General features: G+C 38.2%; 2 protein-coding genes across 2 annotated transcripts in view; one reads left to right on the top strand and one right to left on the bottom strand.

Moving 5' to 3' along the window:
* The window catches only part of LOC139937878 (protogenin B-like), a 70,274-nt gene extending 54,101 nt beyond the window's left edge, over positions 1 to 16,173 (top strand). Inside the window, exons 13-19 of the mRNA XM_071933250.1 lie at positions 305 to 441; positions 925 to 1,095; positions 1,820 to 1,966; positions 2,427 to 2,526; positions 3,853 to 4,048; positions 4,442 to 4,648; positions 5,289 to 16,173. Coding sequence (XP_071789351.1) covers positions 305 to 441; positions 925 to 1,095; positions 1,820 to 1,966; positions 2,427 to 2,526; positions 3,853 to 4,048; positions 4,442 to 4,648; positions 5,289 to 5,945 — 1,615 coding nt within the window. The 3' untranslated portion in view covers positions 5,946 to 16,173. The remainder of the gene's footprint in view (positions 1 to 304; positions 442 to 924; positions 1,096 to 1,819; positions 1,967 to 2,426; positions 2,527 to 3,852; positions 4,049 to 4,441; positions 4,649 to 5,288) is intronic.
* A 248-nt stretch (positions 16,174 to 16,421) lies between these two features.
* LOC139937877 (FAST kinase domain-containing protein 1, mitochondrial-like) lies at positions 16,422 to 24,545 on the bottom strand. Its single transcript, XM_071933249.1, has 9 exons — positions 24,330 to 24,545; positions 21,754 to 23,454; positions 20,846 to 21,082; positions 20,303 to 20,531; positions 19,785 to 19,913; positions 19,232 to 19,345; positions 18,347 to 18,503; positions 17,758 to 17,872; positions 16,422 to 17,567 (listed from the first exon to the last, which is right to left on the bottom strand). The coding sequence occupies exons 2-9, from the start codon at positions 23,416 to 23,418 to the stop codon at positions 17,325 to 17,327; spliced, it is 2,889 nt and encodes a 962-aa protein (XP_071789350.1). The 5' UTR covers positions 23,419 to 23,454; positions 24,330 to 24,545; the 3' UTR covers positions 16,422 to 17,324.
* Between the last annotated feature and the right edge of the window lie 996 nt (positions 24,546 to 25,541).

Here is a 25,541-nt window from a genome sequence, read left to right as displayed (position 1 = left end):
CGAGTTACTCGTCCTAACTCAAGATAAGACGAGTCCTTACTCTTTGTGAAATCGACGGCTGACTTGTTTGGTGAAAGACCCACCGCTGATTTTACAAAACTCTCCTTAACTTAAGACTAATCTTAGGACTTAGGACGAGTCCCAACCCTGCACTGTAGCATGCATACCTTAAGATTAATCCTAAGTTAAGACGAGTTACTCTTCCTAACTCGAGATAAGACGAGTCCTTACTCTTTGTGAAAGCGACCCCTGTCCTAGACTAGATATTATTATTGTTTGTTATGTTGTTGTTTTTGTTAAACAGAAAGAATAAGACGCAGAATGAGATAGTGATCAGCGGACTGGACCCGTTTACGATGTATGAGTTTGATATGTGTTCCTTCACATCTGATTCTGTTGGTCCTTATTGTGACGCTAGAGCTGCTCGGACACTCGAAGACCGTAAGTTGAAGGTTTTAGGGATGAGAAATTGAAGGCGAAGTTCTCCATCATGGTTAAGTTTGTTTGGGCGTATTTCATCTTAAAGGCACTGGACATCTTTGGTACTTGTCAAAGACCATTATTTTCACTTGGTGTATTACAAAATATGCATTAAATAACACATCTGTGAAAATTTGGGACCAATTGGTCATCAAAGTTGCACAAATTTGTGTGTTTTTAGATGGCTTATAAGAATTATAATTTTTGAGTGAGAGATTACCTCTTTCTCAAAAACTATGTTACTACTTCAGAGGGAGCTGTTTCTCACAATGTTTTGTACCATCAGTACTTAGCTCTCCATTTCTTGTTACCAAGAAATTTTAAATTTTTGCCAACAACTATTTTGAGTAATCACCAATAGTGTCCACTGCCTTTAAGTTTGTTTTGGTTTATATCATCTTCAGAATGTTACTAACGATATTTGTATTCCTTCATCATCCTCAGGGCCGTCTACTCCTCCAGAAGACATCTTGGCTAAACCCTTAGACCCCCACGCTGTAGAGCTTCAATGGCAGCCACCGATGGTACCCAATGGTATCATCACACATTATGTCATCTTCTATGATGAAGACGTCAGTAAACCGGAGGAGAAATGGCATCAGCAGGCGAGGAATGGTAATTTAATTTCACTTTCATTTGGATCGTAAATATTTGATTTAATTTGTTGAAGGCATTATCAACGAAAATACAATCACAATAAATAGATTAAATTCACTTGAACATGTTTCACTGATAAAATACTTTTGTAGTATTCTGTTTGAGTTGGTTGTTAGCATTTTTTTGTTAACCACACATTACTCAATTTTCCCCTTAGCAATGTTATGAATCAAATTTTATGTGTACTTAATTTTCGGTAACACTATGTGTATATTTAATTTGCTCTTTTGATTATTTTCTTTTGAGAACTTGTCTTGCTCCAATATGTCTTACACGCTTCAGACTCCTGACGATGTGGTAGTGTTTAAGACCAATAAAGAATTCACTCCACAGCTGTGAAGTCAATAACAAGAAGTCCCCTCGATCGACTAAGCTAAACTAGTAGTCCTGATCAATTTTCTATCCTTGCTCAGGTAGTTAATATGCAGGGCAGTTCTTTTCAAAACTGAGAAGTCTCCCGAACATCCGATAAATCTACTTCGCGACAGTAGAGAAGTCTCCTGAATTCTGAATTTTTGTTTAAAGCAGTAGAATAAATAGCAAGACAAGTTCTCAAACAAACATATTTTCCAGAACAAAGTAGATACACACATGGTGCTACCGCAAACCGAATATGTATTGATACCTCTCCATGCAAGTCCTCAAAAAACAACTTTAATTTGTTTGTTCTTTTTACTCTCAGGCACAGCCCACCACTCCCTTGTTGATGGTTTAGCGAGTGATACAACATACTACTTCAAGGTGAAGGCTGGGACGCAAGTTGGCGAGGGGCCGCCGACCAACGCAGTAGCCGCCCAGACACTTACGTCTCTCCCTAATGGAAAAGGAGGTACTTGTGTGTGCTCAAAATGTTGATATTTTGACAACTTTTATTATGAGTATTTTTGTTTCTCTACACAAATTTAATAAAAGAGAAACACTGAAATCCTCAATAGATACGGAGAAGGATAGAATGAGGAGGAAAATTAAAATGTTGATTTAAAAAAAAAAATTCCAGAAATTGTACACAAATAAATAAATTGAAGTTGTAATGGTTGTTATTACACTATCTATGAAGCAGTTGCATAACCTTCATGAGTTTCGAACAGGCAGCAACCTTCTCGTGTCGAAAACTGTTGTTGTGAAATTGTTTAACTCATTTCGAACATGCTACATTACCTCAGCAAGTTATTTTAAGGGAAGCTTTCTACCATCGATATCTTTAAACCGTGTAAGTTAAATGTAAATCTGTGGACGTTCGTGTTTTTTTTGGTCATACAATGAATGTTCTTCTTGTTGTTTTTGACTAGGTACTGATGGGAGGCCGTGGCAAGAGGGAATGCTCGTAGGAGTTTGTCTTGCCTTCGTCTTAATCATCAGTCTAGCAATCTTCATTATCTGCAAGAGACGGTAAGCCACTATGATTCCTAACAAGATGAGGCCATTCATTGTATGGTTGTGTAAAGCCAATATGGTGTCCAGGTAGTGTAACCCAATATAGCGTTTAAACAGTGGCTGTGGCTATCGTTATGGCTAGATAAAGATGGTTCTTTCGTCATTGAAGCTGAAACAAGGAGCCGGAAACCATCGCTTAATCACAAACTGTTTTTCCTGAAAAGAATCAACCATGGTCCAAACATATTATTTAATTAACAACAATTTTTGTATTTGCCTACTAAATGTGTTTGTTTCAGCTACATGTTGCCTGTCATGTTTTCCTTCAGAGACCATTCATCACACCAATACTTAAATTTATGGATGATCTTTTGACAACATTTTCTCCCCCATATTTAGGTTTGTGTATCTCCAATTACTTTTCTAAGCGGTTTAACAGAATTTCTGGCTTTTGTTAAACCATTTCTACCGATTCCAATCCACACTGCCAATCAGAACCATGGTGCAGGGTACCCCTTCATTGTTTGTGCCAGCTCTCTTCTTTAATTGAAAATTCATCTTAACCTTTAAGAATGTAGACTTCGTCAACCGTGGTATTTTTAATAGTATCCTAAAAGTTTGTATCGTAACCAATTTCTCAAATGTGATGATCTGGACACTCTCGGCTTGCTGCTCTGGTCATTTTGACAATCTTTATTATTCCTTTGTAAGGGCTTTGCGACCGTTCCTGTGTGTTGGAGTTATAGTGATTTTTATTTTGCTTGTTTAGGCCTATTGCTTGTACCCTTCTGTTGTTTATCCTATCCTACTGTGGAAGTTTTGTCTGAATAAATTAATTAAATAATTTATGAATAATTAATTATTTAAATAATTTTTACAGATAAATAAACAAATCAATAATGAATTACAAATTGTAGGGGACCTAAATATAGTGTATCACAAATTTGTATGTGTTACATGAGGGGTAAAATTGAACATATTGAACAAAATGGATGTCAATCATTTTAAATGGGGCTAACACTTCAACAAATTTGTTTTAACTGTTGGCTACGAAGGAAATTTTGGGATAGGACTTTGTTTTTGAAAAGTAGATGAAATGGAAACATTGAGAATTGCCAGTCAGGTTCTGGCTGTTTTGGTTGAGTAGAAGTAGGTCAGATATTGCGGCCATTTGCGGCCGTTACGAACATTTTGGTACAATCTGACTACCCTCCGAGGACTTAATGGAGTCAGATGGGTTATTTATGGTGCAGTTAGCTTACTTAATCTCAAATTTAAATAAAAATTACCTTAATTTGGATTTTGAGAAATGTGTATTTTGTTCTTTTGCTTGTCTCCCAGGGGTATGCTTCGAAGAACCCATTCAAGTACGTCCAATCACTCCCATATGAACGGTACCGCAGTGTGTACACGCTTTGCAGCTAATGGTACCCCAGGGGACCGGGTCTACGTGATGGGGCCAGAGGAGGCAAAGCAACAAAATGGCTTTTCTCCGATGATGTCCGTTCTACCTCAACCGCCAAACCTTGACACAAAGGTACGGTCACAATTTCCTGAAAAATTGTTGCCTGTTTGAGTATTTTTCCTTTTTTGAGAAAATAGAGTTAGCTGTTGCAAACAGCTTGGCAACAAAAAGGACCTGTGGTACGAATGCAAAATAATACTTAATGGCCTGATGTTTCGACCCTAGCAGAGTCTTTCTGGAAGGCTAAGTGAAAGCTAAGCCTTCTAGACGACTCTGCGATTAACTTTTTTAAATTTTTTTATACCATAGGTCATTTTGGTTGGTAAGCGGTTTGCAACAGCAAATTTGATTTTGCTATTCTTGATTATAATGCAATAATTCCACCGTCATGCAATAATAAAAAAATGTTTTCTACAGAATCTTAAAAGAGAAATGTCTAACGGAATCTGATTTGTTTTCCCCCAGGGTGGGCCGCCTTTGATAATAAACGGTGATGGTCCGGTCAGAGGTCACCATCACCATCATCACCACCACCATTATTCAAATGGCATACCCTCCCGATTCCCGAGAACGTCGGGACCCTGCAGCGCTGACCCTGATGCCTCTAGTGTGGCACTCCTCCCAGGCAGCGAGAGTGTTACCAACTCTGATCTTGGGGAGGAGAATTCTCAGGTTTGTTTATTTTCCTCATCTTATCTACCTGTAGTCCTGTCTTCCCTGATAAGACAAAGAGGAGGGTGTCATGGCTGAGTGGATAAGAGCATCGAATTCAAGTTCTGGTGGTTGAGTCGAAGGAGTGTGGGTTCGGGTCAAGGTCATGGCACTTGTGTCTTTGAGCAAGATGCTTTACTAATAATGCTTCTCTTCATTCCATTAAAATCCATTGTGTCCTGTACTTTTGCTGGGGTGCCCTTTGTAAAGTTACAAAACAAAACTAAATTTTTTAATAGAATTTTTAATAACATTGCTGTGCCCCTTCAAGAGTGAAGTTTTAAGAGAAAAGTTGCTCCAACACAAACCTGTTTTCCCTCCTCTCTGTTCCTCCACTCTTCTCCATAGCCATTCAGAAGTGAACATTGACAGACAATTCTGCGTTTTTGTATAAGAACAAACTGTAATCAAAGGTAAACTTGCGGGTCTCGTTTGGGAGAGTGTTGGCTTGGAAAAGAGACGGTTTGGTCTTGACGTTTCAAACAGTATACTCGGCTCGTCTTCAGGAGAGAAAAACCACAAGTTCACTGTTATTTATAGTGTATTCTTATCCTTCACACATGCTAAGCTTCAAAATTTTTTTATGTTTTTTTTCCTCCAGGGCAAATCAGAAGCCAGCAGTAGTTCTGGTGGTTTCTCTACCTTCACTCAGGATCCTAGCCACCGCGTAGCCGCCACCGTGCTCCAGTGCTGCACGCCAAGAACCGCATTACCTCACTGCGCGACCTGCTGCCTCGGGTCCAGTCTCCAACAGCTTACTGACTCGTCAACGGGGTCATACAGTGACACAAGGGGTGACACAAGGGGTGACAGGTCAACCCCCACCACCCCCTCGCCACAAGCACAATCTCAGGGTCACTTTACTGCACATACGGGTGATATTATTAATGGCAGTAATAGAGATCGCACTAGCGGACAATATTCAGAGGCGGGTAAAACAACGGAGTCACCGCCGGCTAGAAATGAACTCACATGGCCGAGACATACTGGGCGGCGGGGTGGTGGACGCCCACCTGGAATGAAACATGAGGGTTTCTCAGAAGGAAGCTGCGAGGAGGGAGGATTGGTGTGGGAGAGACAGACGCCTAGTTCCGATGGGAGTCCTTCCGCGGAGAATGTTACATCCACCTTGTTGGTTGGTAGGAAGAGCGACCACGCCCAACCAGAGCCTTGGGAACAAGGAGAAGACACTAGTCCCGATTTCCTCAACCGTGTCTTGGATGAGTTCAGCTCTGGATCGGGGTCAACGACCGTCTAAACCTGGTTAACTAACCATAAACCAAGGTTTAAAAACAATGTTTACAACCATTCTACCTGATTATATAAATATATATATAAACAAAAAATGAAAAAAACGAAGTCGTGCTTGGTTGGATGGATAGCATAAACAATGCATAGTGCTCAGGACTATTAAACCAGTGCATGACGGGTGTTAATGAAGATCGCAAGAGGTGGTCGACGAGTGGGTTGGGCGTCACCCGACCACACCCCTTCAAGACAACGATATTGAACGTTTACGTACAGCTAAGAGAGTATATATCATGAAAGCATTGATAATGTAAAACAGTCGTATAACTCCTAATGCGTTGGATGGATTGTGATGAGAGAAGCGTCTCTTCATGAGGACCATAAGAATCACCGGCCGGTATATTTTAATTATCACTACGGGTACTCAGTAGTGAGTTTGACATAGCTGCTAAATTGTTACATGTGTAGATATTAGCATGTATCACCATACTGAAATTTGATTATATGCTTTTTTTTTCCTTCATTTTTCATTAATTTTTGCTTTTTAGTGTATATGTATTTGTATAGAGCATTCGGTTGTATTTATTACGCTTTATTAAGTTAAAATATGTGATGCAATTTATGATGTGTGGCGGACACTTGTGAGAGAGCGGGGCGCCCTCTTGTGGATGTGAGAGGCGTCCGTGGCGGAAAAGTCAGGTTGGATTCTCGGGATGGGATTCTGGGTTGATTAGGAATCATTCAAATCAAATCAATTCACTTCATTTAACTCCATTTACAAATCTTAAGTAGACAAATAAAACAAGGTAGGATGATGTAAAATGCATTCACACTACCACCCCCCCCCCCATCCAACACCCAAAGTTCTTTGGCCCCCAAGTGTCTGTGGTTATGAGACCCTCTCGTAAGCTCCAAAAATATCTTGACTTGGCTTAGATTAGTAGGCCAGTTCGGAATAAGTTTTATCTGGGCGTATAGTTCCATATCCTACACAGTCGGACAAAGTCTTGGATAGGGTTTTCGGATATAAGATTGGTTTACACTAAGCTAGTCTTTGAAGACGTAGGTGACAGAACAATTTTGGTTACCAGATAACTAACAGATTTAAAAAAAGAAAAAAGAAAAAAAGAGACTTATTGTTCCGTAAAGTTTTAAAAACTGCAAACGGAGAGTAAGGTTTGTTTGTGTTTAATGCTTGCATTTTTTTGACCTGTTTTTGGAGAGAAAGAAGAAGAAGAAAAAAAAACGCAAAAAGTTTACTGAAATTCTTTACCACATCTCATGGGATATGCTGCATCGGAAAAGGATCAAGTGACAAATTAGGTATAAGACAAAAATTGACTGGAAAGAGGAGGAATGAATATTTCATTTGTAAAAAAAGAGGAAATTTTGTGGTTTTGTGAAGCCATGGTTCAAGTTTAAAGTCGACCACTTCTAGGTTATTTGCAATGTGACAAATTTTAACTGAAGCTTGCTGAGTGGTTTTAAAAGCAAAGTCATTGCATTCATTCAATAGTTTATTTTTTTGGTCACATTAATATAAAACAATATGAAATTGTTTGTCTCGCAGTGTGCGAAAAAATGAAGAATCTATAAATTGCATAATGGATCAATACATAGTTTAAGAAAAAACACCAACCACCATTGTACATGTATATTGAAAAAAAATTACATCCAAAAGTATAAATTAAAAAAAGCACCGATAGAAAAATGGATGCAAAAATACTTTAAAAAAATGGACCATCCAGTGAAGACCTTAGCAAAGAACTACTATTGCTATTTGTCTTAGCGTTAGTTGTTACATCAACTCTTAATCAATCCAGAATACTATTGGGAATCAAGTAAAATGTTGAAACAAACTGTTTGATCAAAATGTGTCATTATAGAATGTTTAATTTCTTTTTTTAAATTGACACAAAAATGTCATGAGAATCAGGTGTGGTAATTTAACCCAGGGATATAAACCTATACCTCAGTTAAAGTATTTATATTCAACATGAAAGAAAGAAGAAAAAAAATACATTGATAACATTGGTAAGAAAATCCACTTTTTGTTGGGATCATTGACTTTTTCCTGGACAAATTTGTTTTCAAGTAGTTGTCAATGATCCCAAAGAATACAAAGTGTTGTTGGGCGACATTTTGTGACAATGTTGACAAATTTCAGATGATTCTTAGACAGTGTTTTGATTGACCACCTTGGCTGTGGCTACATATGGATTGCAAGGGCTCTTGCTGTAGCAACCATTGCCAAAGCCAATGTGCTTTGTTTAGGCACAGCCCATCGTCAAAACCAAACATTTTCTCAGAAAGTGAGAACAGTTAAAAAAAAAAATCTAGATTGGTGGATATTGAGACTGAATCAGGTTAATTATTATTTTGATTATATTTATTGAACACTCGATGCACAATATTATTTTTATGAGACTGTGAAAAAAAAAATACCAGAACAAAACCTGACGCCAGACAAAATTCAGAAGAAATGGTCAAGAAACCTGGTTGGAATTGTATCTTTTGGTATTTATTTAGCCAGCTTGTGGCAGTTGGATGATTGTCACTTTGATCGCCACGATGGGGGAAGTGTTTTGCTTTCAAATTCACTCAAGAAAAAGATCAGGTATAAACTTTGACACCATAGTGGTATTCAACAAAGAATTATATGTTCATAATTTTATGAAGATTTTTTTTAAAGTGCTGCTTTTATTGTTATTTTTTGTGATGATTCCCTTTTGAATTCAGTATTGTCTCTGAAGCTTTGAGAAGAAATTAGGTTTAAAAAAATATAATTTTTTTTAAAATAATTTTTTATTTTAGTACTTTCTCCGCCGTTTGGAAAGGCTACCCAACCTTGTCACAAAATGGTGTATTTCGGCTGGTGTTTTTTTAAAGGCTGATACCATGTACATTTAATGGTGATCATGACAGTCAGAAGTATTAACTGCTAGATAAGCGCTCTGAGATATTGCAGCCATGGTATGCTACAGTATAGTGCTCCTCGGGAATGTTAATTTGGGATCATTTGTGACAGAGAAATGGTAACATTGTTCAGAAGAACTGTCTGAATGTGGGATATTTGTAAGCAGCCGGGTATGTGTAGTTTGAAGACAGTGGACACTATTGGTAATTGTCAAAGACCAGTCTTCTCACTTGGTGTATCTCAGCATATGCATAAAATAACAAACCTGTGGAAATTTGAGCTGAATTGGTCATCGAAGTTGCGAGATAATAATGGAAGAAAAAACACCCTTGTCACACGAAGTTGTGTGCTTTCAGATGCTTGATTTCGAGACCTCAAACTTCTAAATCTGATGTCTAGAAATTAAATTCGTGGAAAATTACTTCTTTCTCGAAAACTATGCTACTTCAGAGGCAGCCGTTTCTCACAATGTTTTTTACCATCAACAGCTCCCCATTACTCGTTACCAATTAAGGTTTTATGCTAATAATTATTTTGAGTAATAACTAATAGTGTCCACTGCCTTTAAAAGTGTAAATACCTGCAAAAGATTTTATTACAAATGCTTTGTGGGAATTGTGAACACTATTGAGGGATCCAAAGTACAATATTTTATTGAGAATTCTGATGATGCTTTTTTCCCGACCATTCTTTGAAAAGATTTAATCATTGTGAAGATTTAAACCCAGTAGACTTTGATCTTGCAGTGGGCATATTGTCTGGTATTTCTCTCTGAATAACAATTGTATGCATGGATTCTCCTAGGATTCTCCTAGGCAAGGCAAGGCACCATACTACTTTTGCCTGTCAACCTCGGTCTGGGTTGCATGCATTTGAGTGGAGATCAAAGCAACATTGCAACACCATGAGAGAGTAATTTTATGAAATGACGCATAGTTTGTTTTCCCCACTCTGAGGTCTTGAGACATGAATGTAGGATGATGAATTCCAACTAAACCTCAAACAAACTGTATAGTTATGTAGTAAATACTCTTCATTTTAGTTTTAATTATTGACAGAAGACTCCTGGGTTTGATGGTGAACTTAAAGTTACACACACTTGGTCCTGTGATCATGAAAATCAATTTTTAGTATATTTTTATGGAGCGTTTTATCTTGGAAATGAAAAGAGGTTAGAACACTCTGTGCTTTAAACTGATAGCGTTCAGTTTCAAATGGGATGGGATGATCATCTTAAATTTGGGGTCTCAGCGCTATCTTTGGTCTTATAGCATTTTGTGTAGCATTTTGTGTCTCTGCACTCTGCTCATCGCACTCATTGAGGGCACTCTTCAACAACTTCCATACTGTTATGTATATAAAATTAAATAAATACATCAACAATTATTGTATTAATAAGATAAATTCTTTAACAACAAATCATTTTTTGTGGGCAGTGGTTTGACCTAATATACATCATAGGCATTTTATACACTTTGTTTTTTCCTGTATTTTGTGTTGCTTTTTTCTCCCGCACGGTTTTCATTTGTTGAAGAAGTGCAAACTACCTCAGAAATAAAGTGTTAAAAATTATGTCTCAGGGAAAACGTGTACAATACATAATACGATTTATAAGAAAAAAAATACACAAAAAAGAAGAAGAAGAAGAAGACATGTACAGAATGTTTTAAATGTATTCAATGTCATGTGTTTTAAATGGAAGAAGAAAGTAAACCTTTTTCCAATAATGATATAACCGGTTATTCAGGTGCACACGTATTATAGCATTTAAGTGTAAAATTTAAAATAGTGCAGCACACATTGGAAAGGACACCCCTTCCCCTCCAGTAAAATAAGGCACTCAAAAATTGCCATAAATTTAATACTTTGGTTGCAGAAGTTACAATGAATAGCAGCAGCCCTACGATGTCATACCCAACGTTCTTGTGCATGTTCTGTTAATGTTGGATAATTACTTGTTGATCGGGTGCCAAAAAGCATTTCAAAGACTCGGTCAGTGACTGCACGTCACTCACTGAGTGACTGCGTTTTACTCGCTGTACGTGCAACGAGAACTGTGCAAAGTATTGTTTGAAGCTTTGTATGGTGTGGAGTAGTAGGAGGAAACTAAAAATAAATAGTAACTTGCTGGTACAACCATGTGTAACTCTCTTAGGGTGAGTGTTGGCTCTGAAAGAGCCAGTTTAGTCTTGTCGTTTCGAACAGTGTACTCTGCTTGTCTTCAGGAGAAGACAAGCAGAAAATGAGCAGACTATACTGTCCTGAAGACGAGCAGAGTATACTGTTTGAAACGTCAAGGCCAAACCGGCTCTTCTCAGAGCCAACACTCACACAAAAGAGATTTACACATGGTTGTACCCGCAAGTTCACTATTTATTTATAGTTTCTTCCTTTGATAACTGTGCCGATAAAAACAAAATCATGACTCTTTTATAAATTATTATAACATAGTTTATTCGAGGTAGTGGAACGTTTTGAGAAATAAGTATTGGGTTGGTGGGGGAGGAAGGTGTCCCGTTCTAGATACATACATGTAGTGCATGCGTCATGTTTCTTTTGTATTTTTGTTTTGGTTGCATTGGATCATGTGTTTGTAATTTTGCGACAAAAGATGTATTCATGACGTGAATTTGTTTGTTTGTTTTTGATTAATGTGTGCCAGAGTCTGCTTGTATTATTAATGCTATGTGTTTGTAAACAACTTGTCAAACCTAGATTGTAATGTCCAATTTACAGAATGTATTTTGTCCGGTTCTAATCTGTTTAATTTACTGTTAAATCATGCAAAGTGAGAATTGCTATATTTAGCCGACTGTTGCACAACCTCATTCTGTGCCAAGTGGAAATTTCTGAAGAGATTGCCAAGAAAGTGAAACGAAGAAGGAAAACAGCTCAATTGTTAAGTTTGAAAACTAAAGAGAGATTTCTCTGGGTAATTTTTCTATAGATAGTTCCCAACTAAGCAGAAAACTTGGGTTCTTGGTTTGATCTGCGTCAAGTTAAAATTTCTCGTGGTACATCGATCAACCATTTTGCAATATTTTATAAAAGTTGTGCATCCAAAAATGATATACATGTATCCGTCTGTAAAGGATCAATTTTATACTGTTTGACATCAAGTGGGGACTATCTATAAGCCAAAAATCCAATATCATAAATTGTTCTCAACATTCTTAGACATGCACCACTCTTGGGGCGTCTCTCTTTAGAAAAAGATCCATTATTTTGCAGAATTTTCCTCCCAAATTTGGTAGTTGACCATGTAGGTCTCGAATGAATTCACAAATTTGGGGGCAACTAATAAATGTTATGAGAGCAATCTGTCAAAGCTTCTAGAAAAAAAAGTGTTTTGTTGTTGAAATCTCTACAGATTTGTTTCATTTGGTACAAATGTGAGACAGTTTGGCTTACCATATTTAGACTCAGGAAGCTGAAAATGGCTTATGTCATAGTGCGATAACATGTACAATGTGCTTAGCAATTATTGTATGCTTACTGCGTTTAATCTGATCAGGCAAAGGTTTTTTCTACCGACGTGAACAGCAGCATTCTGCTCAAAAGTAATATGTTTTAAAATTTTTGATCAATGCAAATATTGTGATACATATCCCTACCTCGTAATTAAGAGAGTATGAATGCCTACCCTTAGTTTTAATAATATAAGTATTGTTATAATCACAGCCCTAAGTTTCTTAACCCTCCTACTGTATGACCATTTAATACCATCCACTGTGGTTTTGAATGATAGCTAAGGTATGTTAATTAGTACATGTGTACATGGTTCTTTGCACAATTGTGCCACCCTACATGACACATGCAGTTGAAAGGTTTCAACTGATTGGTCACGTCAGTGTTTAATGGTACCAATAGTAGGAGGGTTAAACAATAAGTATTTATACCATACCTCAATGTAATGATTGAAATCAGAATATTTAATGGAATTCATAAATGGTAACTTTTACCAGAGTTTATGCCCTGATTTCACGATTGATCAAAGCATTAATTTGAACAGGCCTTATGTGATATTATATAACTGGTAATGAAGTAATGGCGAATCTACGCTATATCCTGCTTTTTCTCCAGAACGAACTGTACTCCTATTACACCCCTTTACTTTCCCACCAGGGCATCATCATGAAGATATTTTTAATGAGAAAGTCATCTTCAGATTGGTTAAATCGGCCTTTTTAGATTTTTTTTGTAAGATTATTCAGGTTTACGATTTGTTTGACAAAGCCACAAAAACTTGTTTTGTCACTTTCAGATATGACACAGTAAAAGACTTGCGTGGCCATTGATGCTACATGTTACTTATCACTGTTGATCTGCCATTTGGGAGTCAATTTTATAGTATGACCACCTCTTACCAGTTCATTTAATGTACACTCAACTGAAACACTGAGTGCTCAAAGTAGGCTCTTTAAGATTTACCTAGGTGGGAGACGTCAAGTGAATTCTGAAGAAAAAAACCCCAATTTAACCAACAAACGCATTTGAATCAAAAAAAAAAAAAAAGAATTGCTGACACTCTTTCTCTTTCTTGGCAGCATTAAACAGAATGGTTTTGATTCCCTTTTCACTCCCTCTCCCGATCTTAAAAATAAACATTTCTTAAATCAGAGATCCTACGGTTACATTGTTGGCCAAACAAGAAAAACTATTCTCTTTTTTTTTTCAGATTTCAAAGTATTTTATTTTTAATAGGTTGTTAAAGTATGTAAATTATTGTAGTTAATTTACTTTCAAAACATATCTTCCATAACATTTTTGTGGTTTGTTTGTCCAACGCAGGTATTTTTAATTTCGTATTCTTATTGTTTTGTAAATAAGTAGAAAACCTCTGCTCACCTAGTTGTGTAACTTCTCGGTTGGTGACTGCACTAATGGCCCGGTTTTTGTTTTTTAAAAAAAGAGTCTCTGGTGATGGTTATTACAACCAGGGTTCTTAAATCATTACGGGTATGTAAACACGGGCGATTGTGTAGGTTCACCAACCAGTAGAAACATGAAGAGGGAGGTCACGTTGTTAATGTGGAACGAAATGACTCCCCTCTTGTTGTAAAGTTGATGTGATGTGATGTACATCGACGCTAACTACTGTTTTGATTACTTCAGTTTAACGAGCATGCTCAGAATATATTGTTTATCTTGACTACCCAGTGGCGCGACCTGTTTTGATTGGTTGATGTTAAAGAAATCAATTATCAATTTAAGATGAGGTTTGCATCTGTAAGATGTCGTTACATAAATTTCCTACGCCTTTACACTATCTTAGACAACGCTTTCAACTCGCTCACAAACCATCATAATGACTTCAGATAAAGAAAACAAATTATCTCTGAAACTAAAGAATTCCTTTTAAAGCTCACTTCACTCTGGTGAAAATAACAGGTTTTTAGGTGTGTTTGTATTTTACATGTTGTGTAAAGTCGGTTATTATCTATTCGCTTAAGTAACTCGCCCTAAATAAGGTTAGTTTTTAATATTTTACCCTTATTGAATCTTGCAACTGAAAATGTATTTTTGTTTTTTAATCCTTACAAAACCATGTCGTAAATCAATCTTCTTAAGAAACATTTGTACACTTGGTGAACTTTCTTTAAAGAAATTTAATTTTTAAAATCCGGTGAATTTTCCGGTTTTATGCCTCCCATTGATCATGGTGTCGTCAATTATTAAAGGTTTTTAAAATGCAGCTGGATGGTTATTTAAAAAATGAAATTGTTGTTTTTAACCAAAAACAAACAAGTAGTAAGAAAAATATATTTAAAAATGCAGCTCCTTTGCTTATCGGACTTAATTTGATTTGTTAATTCCCTAATAATCTTTCTTGTTGGTACTTTTATGCGTGTACTTAAACCGTGTATGGATGGGTGTGGGGAAGGGGGCTGCAAGGTCAAAGGTTAAAGGTCAGTTGTAGAGGGGTTAAACCTCACAACCCTCCGAGTTGAATCTAATCCTGAGTTCTCACACCATCCATTCTCTGTCATTACCTTAAAAAAAACCACAACATATTACTATTTCCCTCTACCTTTTTTAAGTCCGTCGCATGCTTCCCCCCAAAGTTCTTTTGTTTCATTGACTCATCCTTTCAATTTATTCTAAGTTTTGGGGAATATAATTTGTCTCTTTTGTGTATTGATATATTTAATTTGTATTTTCCTTATTGGGGTTACAATCTTTAACCACACATTGGCATTTGGTTGTTTTACCCCGGTTTTAATTTTGAATATTTTTGTTATGTTTTTAAAATATATATTCAGCCTGCGTATTAAATCACTCAAAATTAATTCAGTAAAAAATGAAAAATATAATATATCGTTTAAGATTGATCATGTTGATTGATTAAGGATGAATTAAGTATCACAAAAAAGGAGATCTTTGGCTGAGATTTTTTGTAAGAGGCAGCTGTTGTTTCCTGTAGACTGTGGTGCCATTTGTACAGCTTATTGAAACGAGTTTAACGATAATTCAACTGGCAAATGGGTATAATAATGTTCTTGGGATTGCATAAAGGGATTGTCTGCTCAGACTTACCGGCTTGGCGGCTACGGCTGTGGCTATTGCTAAGGTCTCTCACATGATTTAGCACTTATCCAGCTGTAGCTCTAGCCGCTAAGCTAAATCACATTATGGCTATCTGTGTCTGGTACCCTGTAGCCAGGTGAGTGCAACACTAATGCACAAAGGCACCAGACTCAAGTCAGAGCAGCCCCAATGTGATTAAGGCGGGCAGTTTCAATATTTCCAACTGACAACGAAAAGGTATCTCTGAGGCGTATGTTTTTAGCTGAAGTAATCAAGACCTCTATAATACAATATATAAAATTGTCAAATGTCCCAAGCGTGTTTGGGGATATATTATTAACACCGTTTGTAAAGATGCTTTGGTGTACACGCTGAAAGGGAAAAATCAAATAATTGAGGGCACTATTTATAAAACAATATCAGAGGAAATTTATTTGTGAAGTTTGATTTTCCCTTTCAGATGTCCACACCATGGCTTTGTCTTGAATAATAAAACCCCAACCTCTTGTAAGATTGCCAGGTTGTGTATTAGCAACCAAGATGTGGTTGTTTTATGTATACACTGCCTTCTTAATAAAATATATGACCTCATTTGGTTCAGCTAGTTTATTTGCATTCAGCATTACAGTAAATTTTGTACATTGAGAAAAAAAAATAATAATAAAAAATGGGGAAAATTTGTCCAGAGAGACCAGAGTTTTAACCACATGCTTATACAGGTGTTTCTATATATAATATTGTCTTACACTTAAAATAAAAAAGCGCCAGTAATATACGGGTGGACAGAAAGATATCTTGCGAGTTGTTAGATTTTTTCTTGATGTGTATTCATTGTTTATGGTTCTGAGCCTCCACAAAAGTTTGAGTGTTTCCAAGTCAAGTAGAAAGGACGTTAGATATATTTTGCCGTTATCAAATCTTGATTATTCCTGTTCATAAAATCTGATGTGTTCTACTTAGTTAATTATGAACGGAGACCTACACCAACAACAGCATACAAACGGAAAGAAGACTGCAAATGCAATTTGTGAACATCGCTATATAATTTATTATTTTTTTCACATTTGGCATGGAAAAAACATTCTATAAAGTACATTTTGTGTAAACTGCAGCTTTCATTTCGCTATCGGAAGCTTTTTGTAGGGAGTGGAGTTTTTAAGCCTTTAGACTTGAATTTTGAGAAATCATGCAGTTAGTATTTCTCAGTCAGAGAATGGTACCTTTGCAATTAAGCTTCTCAGCTGCAAGTAAGGATGAAAATGGTTTGTATCAAAATTATGATTACAATTGTCACAAACAGAACAGAAGTTAAGTCTATTTCAACTCTACTCTCCAGTCTCTCAAAAGTTCATGTCTCACAAGACTTTGTCAAAGATGTCCTGGTCTTCTTGGGCAATTTGAAGCATCGTATCACAAACAGACTCTGACCTGAGTGGGCAAGCGGTCTAGTTCACTGGACCCAAGCTCTGGTGTACTCAGCGGTAGAGTGTGGGTTCGATTCCCGGTCATGAAACTTGTGCTCTTGAGGAAGGCACTGAAACATGACTGCTTGGTAAATAGTGGGACGGTAGTGCATTCTGCTCTTCCAGCCAGGCTCATAGTGGATAATAGTAATCCATGTATCCTCACAGACTGTGAAGGGGGTAACCTTGTTTCGGCCCCAGGAGTAAGGAACAATGTGCCACCAGAGGTAAACTCGGCAGCAGAGCGCAGGTTCGATTCCAAGTCAGGAAACTTGTGCCCTTTAGCAATGTAAAAAGTTGGGAAGGTAATGCATTCTGCTCTACCATCCAGGCTTTTATTGGATGATGCCAATGCCTACATCCTTGTGCCCAAATCAGTTAAGTGAAGCCTTCACCTTGAAGTGGCCGCTGGCCTTATGAGTTGGGCAATTCTCAATTTTCGTTTTTTTCAATCCACTCTTTTAGTAAAGTCCATTGACTCTCATCTGAACCTGTCCAGAGTATGAAGCACTTTAAGGACCATCTCGTCTTCAAGCAATCCTTCCTCTTTGATGCCAAAGTTCCTCGGTAGTTTAGCCTTGACTTGTCCGGTCAAGATCTCACTTCCTCTTGCCATCAAGTCTTCTTCTTTATCGGCTTCCGGGAAGAAGATCAGCTGACGGAGGTATTCTACTTTCTCGACTGGTTCGGCCAGAGCTTGGGAACTCCAAACAAAGTGGGGGATCTGTTGGGAACAAGGATGACAGTGGTTTGAAGAATCTTCAACTATTGGTCCTTTTCAAAACCACATTCACTCCCTTTCATGCAGTCATCTAGCCAAAGCGTGTTGTTGAAGTAGACATAATTAGCAAAATTTTCACCGTAAAAATTTTACCCAAAAAATTTAACTTGAAATGAACCACTGATTTTTTTACCTGGACATATCTGTAGCCCATGAGTTCTAGATGACGTTGTTTCATCACGACCATTCCAAGGTTATGTCTGGAGTTGAGGCAGAATAAAGAACTTGGCTGGAAGTCAATGGCAACCCTGAAATATAAACAGTTTATATTATAATGTGAAACAGGTTTTTTTGAGACAAAATACAATACTTTTGTAGACAAAATCTTTAGATATCACAAATGCCCCAAACTTTTATTTGAATAGATGTACTTTTTTGTGTCTGTGATTAAAAATATAAATTGTTCTTAACCCTTACATCGATGCACTGCATACTCAGTACTTTCCCCCAAGTTATATCAAGAAAGAAAAAAACCCAGGAAAATCACTTGGTTGGGACTCGAACCCACGGTACCTGCTGCTTAAACATAGGATTGGAACTGCCTCTAGCCACCAGGCTAGCAAGGTGGTCTAGTGGTAAGAAATCTGCTCTAGCAATGCAAAGGTCGTGGGCTCGAATCCCACCAGAGTGATTTGCCTCGGTTTTTTGTTTCACAGAACTTGGGAAAGTACTGAGTATAAGTTCTTAATACACAACGCTGGAAATAGACTGGTGCCTCCTACCTCTGAGCTCCCTGAGGAAGCTGTTTAGTCTGGGTACCCCACTGCATTAGATCAGCTAGCATGCTATTTGCAACCTTCTCCCCAGAGCGGTTTAGTACGCTACCGTAGTCAGCACAGGCTAATGGGTGACCGTCACTGTCTAACACACATTCAAATGCTGTGGGGAAATTACAAAATTTACACATTTTTTTCGTAAAATAAATCAGAACAAACTGTCGGGGCAGTATTTTTTTGAAAGTACATGTGTATTTTCAGCAAACAAAATATATTTTACACAAATACATGCGAATCTACCATAAACAGTCATGGACATGATATTTGGTCCTTGGAAAAAAGTAGGACAACTTTAATTGATTACAAGGTCGACCTACATGTACTTATGGTGTAGGCCCTAATAGACTTTTCAGGCATCATTAATATTAAAAAAATCCAAGTGCATGCCATTAGATAAGAATTCTTGTTCACCGTTCCACTGATTTAACGTTTTGGATATCATTGAATTTCCATATGAAAAATGAAATAACACATAATACAGACGATCTTAACTTGAAAGGAAATAAAGGTTATCATCTGTACGCCAATTTTTTTTTTGAGTTTTTCTTTTATTCTGGTTGTTTCATAAATTTTGGTGTGATCCCTGGCTACACAGCAGTTACGATTAAAAGGCTTCTAACTGGCAACTGAACAAAGATATTGACAAAGTAGGGAGACCACCAACATTGGGTCACAGGTTCAAATCCTGCTCTAGTCAATTTGTCTTTGTTCAATCCCAAATTATTTTTATATAATAACTTATTAACCAAACAAAATAAAAATTTGGGGGAAATATTTTATGTTGAACAGAAATCCTTCCGGTTAGTTTAGAGCTTGGCAAGATGTACTTACATATGTCATAGTAGTAGGGCGACACAACAAAGGAACGTAGGTACTGTGCACCTCCTAAAACCTCAACAAGGGTCGTCTGTACTGACCTCAACGAGGGGTCAAAGCTAAGTGACCCTAGAAAATGAAAAACACATACACCCAGAAGTTAACAATTTTATTTTTTCGTATTTTCTTATTTTTCTGCACGACTGCCACTTCAGGGTGAGGGATACCGATTTTAAACCATGATACCACCTACTCCTGGGGCTGAAACGAGTTATCCCCCTTCACAGTCCCTAAGGATGTAGGCATGGGTATCATCCACTAGGAGCCAGGCTGGTAGAGTAGAATGCACCACCTTCCCAACTTTTTATGAAGCAGTTTACGGTTAAGTGCCTTGCTCGAGGGCACAAGTGTCATGACGGGGTATCAACCCCACACTCTGCTGCTGACAACACCAGAGCTTGTGTTCTAAACATTTCCGTCACGACACGCCATGCTGTTAAAAATAAATATGTGAATAAAGGTTAACTGAGAAGCGTCTTCTCCATAAAATGATTTATCTTTGACTCACGTTTCTTGAGTAGATCTTGGTTGAACTGTTCGTGAAACCAGGGGACTTGTAACTCTGGACACTCCAGGGCCACTGTCCGATTTAAATACATCAGCTTACGACGGTACATCAAACTACGATCAGGGATTGCTGGGGGCAAAAAACAAAATATACATATAGAAAATTTGAGTAAAACATGAATTTAAAAAAAAGGCTCTTCTTCTGTTTTTTTTTTCTTATTCTAAGAATGGCATTGTTAACCCAAATCTACCTAAATATTGGACTTCCAGTGGAATACACGGAGGCTGTTAGCGCCTGAATATGGAAAAAAAACATTGAGTAAGAAGTTTGTGTCTTTCTTTATACTCTCATGACCAATTGAGCAAAACATTTCACAGATTTGTTATTTCATGCATTTTGGGATACATCAATGGTGAATGCTGGTCTTTGACAACCTTGTGCCCAGTGCCTTAAAGAATGTAACCCCCACCTCCAAACAAAAGGGAAAAAGAAGAGAAATAAAGTAAAAAGGAGCTTACTTTCTAACTCTTCATCCAGTTTCGTCAGAAAGTCAAGACTGAAAATCCTCCGGATGAATACTTCTGGGAACTGTTGAAGGAATGTCAGGATGTGGGTGAGGTCCACGAGATACCCGGCCGGAAGGCTGTCCAAGAAAGGTTCACAACGAGAGACACAGGCAGCAAAGAAGTCTTGGGCGTTGGGCGGCAGGTAGTTCAGGGTGCAGTATGGACTTAAGATGTAGAGTATCTGTGGATAAATCATGATCAGAATTTCAATATAACAATTCAACATATTTTATGGATGTTAGTTTTGCATCGGGGATAAAGAATATAATTTTTGATTTTTACACTGATGTGTTTTAAGCACTGTATACTCGGTAATCTCTTGAGTTCTGTGAAAAAAAAATCCACAGACAATTCACTCGGGTGGGATTCTAACCCACGACCATTGGGAACATTCAACCCTTAGCAATGGAACTATATTTGCACCGAGTTCTTTTACTACAAAGCGTTACACAACACACTGGACCAATGGCTTTACGTCCCATCCCACCAACATACCTGCATGGGGGTTATCTTGTGGATTTTCTCAGTCGCTACCTCAGCCATGGCGTCCAGTAACTCTCTCTGGAAGTACCTTGCCTTGAAGAGATTCCTTGCGCAATCCACAGAGAGTTGAGGGGTCAATCTATGTAAGATATGCTTGAATTGCTTCATGGCGGCATCTAAGACCAAAACATGGCCACCTTCTTGTAGAATGATATCCACAATGTTGTTGAGGAAGTGGATACTTGTAATCTGTACTCAAGGAACAAGTAATTGGGACATTAAAACAAAATCCAAAAAGATTGTGTAATTTTGCAATTCTGTAGCATACATGTAAAGTATAGATCTATAGTCCAATCAATGATGTATATAATTACTGTAAAAATCCAACATACGAAATGTTAATTGATCGAATTGATCGACTCCGCAAAGATTGGCAACAGAGGGCATGATTTGTTAGAAAGGTGTTAAGAAAGAGTTGTTTGCTAAGCAAGAATTGAGGTAGGCCTACCATTTATAGTAGCTGTTTGGTACTTTGGTTGGTAACCTATTTCCCTAAACAAGATTTTGTTGTGCTTAGCAGGCTTTATAAAATGTACACAGCAGGCTCCAATCTCACAGAGCTGCTTAAAGCACACAAAGTAGCTAGCACAATATAACTGTGCTTACCAGAATAAGCTTACCAGCCAAGCTAGTACCATGCCACATGTACAATTTGTAACTGGTATGCTGCTCATTTCTGCTAAGCAGAAACTTGATAGAAGCAATCTTGTTTGCTTGAGCAGCTCTGTGAAATTGGACACTGGTCTCAAGTCAAGTATGGTTAGTCTCTGGCTATGCATTGAATCCATAAAACTAAACCAAAACTTAAGAGGACGCTTTTTGAGGATTTAGAGAAGTAAAAAACAGCCAGCATTCCTCACCTCATGAATGGAGGCCTGTGCTTTGTCAAACAGCTCTTGGCGTATCTCCTTAAACTCTGAACTTAGTCCCTCCGTCTTCACCAACTTGCGAGCCATCTTGCTCGTGGAAAGCAGCACCTGGTTGATGCCGGCTATATGTAGCTGTGGCATACTACTTCGTATGCGTTTTAGCACAGAAGGATCAAGATTGTCCACATCCGGCAGAAAAGACAGACAATAAATGACATTCAAAACTCTGCCGGGAGAAAAAGCAAAGTGAAGAATAGTCATCAGTCGCTTTTGAAGAACGATGAAGATCTCTGGATCAACACCATCGACTCGGACTAAGAACTCCAGGATGCTTGAGATGCTTTCAACTTGTAGGTTGTCGACTTCTTCTTTGATTCTTTGTACCAGTTTAGGCACCAATGGGCTCTGGGCACGGTAACCCATCATGCGTAAGCCGGCGCACATATTACTGATGGCGAAAGGCTTAAGTTCTGAAACAACCTCCTCTGCTTTGTCCGTAAGAAGAAGTTTAACATTGGCCGAGGCAAACCCTCCAACCTGTTCCATTGCGAAGGCAAGATCCGCTGGTTCCTGACAATCCGGGAGTTTCTTGAAAATTGATTTCCTGATGGCTTTATTGAGTTCCTGGTTTTCATAGTTCAGGAACCCCAGCACGTTGTGAATGATACATAGCTCCTTAATGTGGATGCCATCCACCATTTGTAACAAGAGTTGAGAACATTGATTTAAGAGAGGCATATTCACATCTCTTCCTTTTGCTAGACTCTGAATGATTCTCCGGAGGCTGCTGTCGCCGATTTCATTTGGGTTCCCTTTGGTCAAGAGCTGGCTGGCCTTCTTGTAGATGAGCGTCCTATCATCTGGGGCTACGAGGTGAATCATCTCCTTCATCCAGGCAGACAACTCACGGATGTCGTCCACTTGACAGAGCTTCGTAAGAAACTGTCGAAGAACTTCCCCAAACATTGGACTCCGATTATCTCTGATATCGTTAAGTACGACAGCTAGTTTCGACAAGCCGTCAGTTCCAAGCTCATCTAGGCGATAGAAGATTTCAGTGCGAAGCTCTTGAACAAACGGATGAAAGATATCGGGCATGAGTCTTACAGCTGCGTAGAATGTGTCCACGAGAAGACCACTCTCAACTTCTTTCACTTTGTTCTCTGCTAAAACGCAGAGTGCGTTGAATTCAGGATGGCCCCTAACAGCCTTGATGAAGCTTCGATGCTCGGGGCCACTGAAGGCTTTAGAAAGTTGCCAGATATGATTGAAGGCGTGGTAAATGTGAACATGTGTCAGTCGAGAGCGGAGGCGACTCGTTAGATTAAGAACCTCCGTAGGATTTGTCATGGATGAAATCTGGTCAAGAATGGCATCTTCAGACAGCGTCCCCAAAAGTCTATTTACTGTTCTCTGCTGGTAGTGACTTGCTAGAAGTGGCCTTTCCTTGGTTGAGCTTCTTTGGTTGCCCAATCCTATTTCACTTAAAGTATGTCTTCTTCTGATAACTTGGTTAAAGTTTGAAGAGTGACAAGGCGTGAGATTCCGCTGAGTGGAGAGGCATCTTGCAACATGTACAGGTCGATACAATTCAAGTAAATGAAACCTGAAGAGGATACAGGCATCCATTGCGTAGCTCAGTGCAGCTGATGCCATGCTGTATTCTGTCGTTTTCTTTACTTTTAGGACTACCTAGAAAAAACATGAAATGAAGATTTGTTTAAAATTTATTGTTGTTTTCTGAGCAATTCAATGGTTTCAACCAGATCATGACAATCTTTTATTTAAAATGATTGCAGATTAAAAATGACTCCGAACTAAACAAATGTAAACCTTTCCCTGAAAAATTAATGACTGACTGCCACATAAACATGATAAAGGTTTATCATGTTAAACTAACAATTAGTTTTATCAATTGATTAGCATAGATAGTGAAAATAAAATTAAACATGAAATTGTCTCTCAAAATCAGAAAGGATGAATAGTATTAGTACTAGTTGCGATAACGTAACCCTCCTGCCGGCATCGGGAGGAGGGTTTAGTTATCGCAACTAGAATAGTACTATTACTAAGTTGACCCATGGGATTGGAATGGTTGACTATTTTGTTACATTGAAATGTTCCCATCTTATCTCACAACTCCTTGGCTTACTTAATTAGAATTAGACTGGAGTAGAAAGATGTATCCATAAAATTACATAATAATAAATTTAAAATGAGATATATAGGCCTATATATATTCCTTTAATTTATTTAAATATTTGATTAAAATTAGTGAAAAGACAGTAGTGGCATGATTGATACATAAATCGTTCTATGGCAAGAATCAGCATTATATATCATTTAGTAATTTTATCTTCCTTTTGCACTTAGTTAAATACCTACATATGCCTTAAAAATAAAATGATGTAACCACACAATCTCAACACAAAAAGGTTCACGCATACCAAACAACACAACAATAATTTTAGTCAGCACTGGCCACCGCACTGCACAGTCACCACCACCGCAGAGTTAACAGGCCCATAGAACGGGACTAAGTCACAGCTTATGTCTCACTTACTTACCTAATCATTGTAAAAGAATCTCCTATATTCTCAAACCATTCAAGAAAGAAGAAACTTCAAGTAAAAACGCAGCCACAAAACCTTACATAAGACACGCAAGACATGCAAGAACAGCAGCAGCAGTAGAGTGTAATGCCCGAAGTTTCATAAAGACAGACTACTAGAACGTTCCCGGCTGTAGTACTTGTGTACATAGCCAAACACGGGGTCGATCGTATTTAGTGCGTTTGAATACAAGGTTTATTTGATAAACCCTAAACTAGATACCCGTCCTTTCTAGTCAATTTTGATAAAGGGTCGTTTTGACCGGTGTCGCATGCAATTATGTCCTCTATGCAATACTTTCCGGAGGACATTTTTGCAATAATGTACGCCGGACAGTTTTGCATATGCCATTGTGTCCGCCCGGACGCTGCTGCATAGTGCAATTGTGTCCGCCCGGACACATTTGCATATGCAGTTGTGTCCGCCCCGTGTCATTGCAGTAAATTAAACGCCCCGGGTCAACGGAACACGACCGCGATTTTTTTTACATGCTAAATGCATGTCATGTATGAATGACATGGATATTCGCTGCAATAATAATTATATGTGAATATTCATGCTGCATATACGTAGGTTCAGTACATGCACGCTCGCGCTTACGCGCGCGCGCACACACATGTAAATGTACAGTCATGTACATGTCCGCCGGACGTTTTTTCATAGCCCCCGGACACGATTGCATATGCAAAAGTGTCCGGAGCGGGTATTGCATGGCGGACACAATTGCAAAAGGAGGGTTAACAGCAAATATAAACTCAGATGTGCAGACTGTAAACATTTTGCTCATCCTAGCTGTGTTGGGACTACACTAAAACAGGCTCAAATTATTATTGCCAACTCTTTACCGTGGTATTGCTCCGGCTGTTGTGCTCCTTGTAGTGTGTGTGATGGAAATGTGCTCAGGGAACATCATGCAGTACAATGTGATAGGTGCGACAAATGGCTGCATACTGCATGTTGCAACATTGATGATGTGACTTACATGTTTCTCATGACGAGTGACTGCAACTGGGTTTGCCCACTGTGTGATGCTATGCACTTTTCGGACTCATTTTTCAATGAAGGGGACATATCTGTTGATAATTCTGTGGATGGAGAATTGACGGTCGTCGGTTCTGCTCGAGCGAACAAGCCAAATAATAACCAGTCATCTGTCATTAATAATCA

The sequence above is a fragment of the Asterias amurensis genome, chromosome 5, assembly GCF_032118995.1.
Source record: "Asterias amurensis chromosome 5, ASM3211899v1".
Lineage (NCBI taxonomy): Eukaryota > Metazoa > Echinodermata > Asteroidea > Forcipulatida > Asteriidae > Asterias > Asterias amurensis.
This window is presented reverse-complemented; position numbering and strand designations above follow the sequence as displayed.

Bases quoted from the DNA above. Each gene is read 5' to 3' on its own strand.
- LOC139937877 (XM_071933249.1), bottom strand. From the start codon at position 23,418: ATGGCATCAGCTGCACTGAGCTACGCAATGGATGCCTGTATCCTCTTC. The intron at 20,532-20,845 runs GTATGTTGGTGG...ATTTATCCACAG, and splicing joins ACAAGATAACCCCCATGCAG to ATACTCTACATCTTAAGTCC. The intron at 18,504-19,231 runs GTAAGTACATCT...ATTTCCCCACAG, and splicing joins GCCCTACTACTATGACATAT to CATTTGAATGTGTGTTAGAC.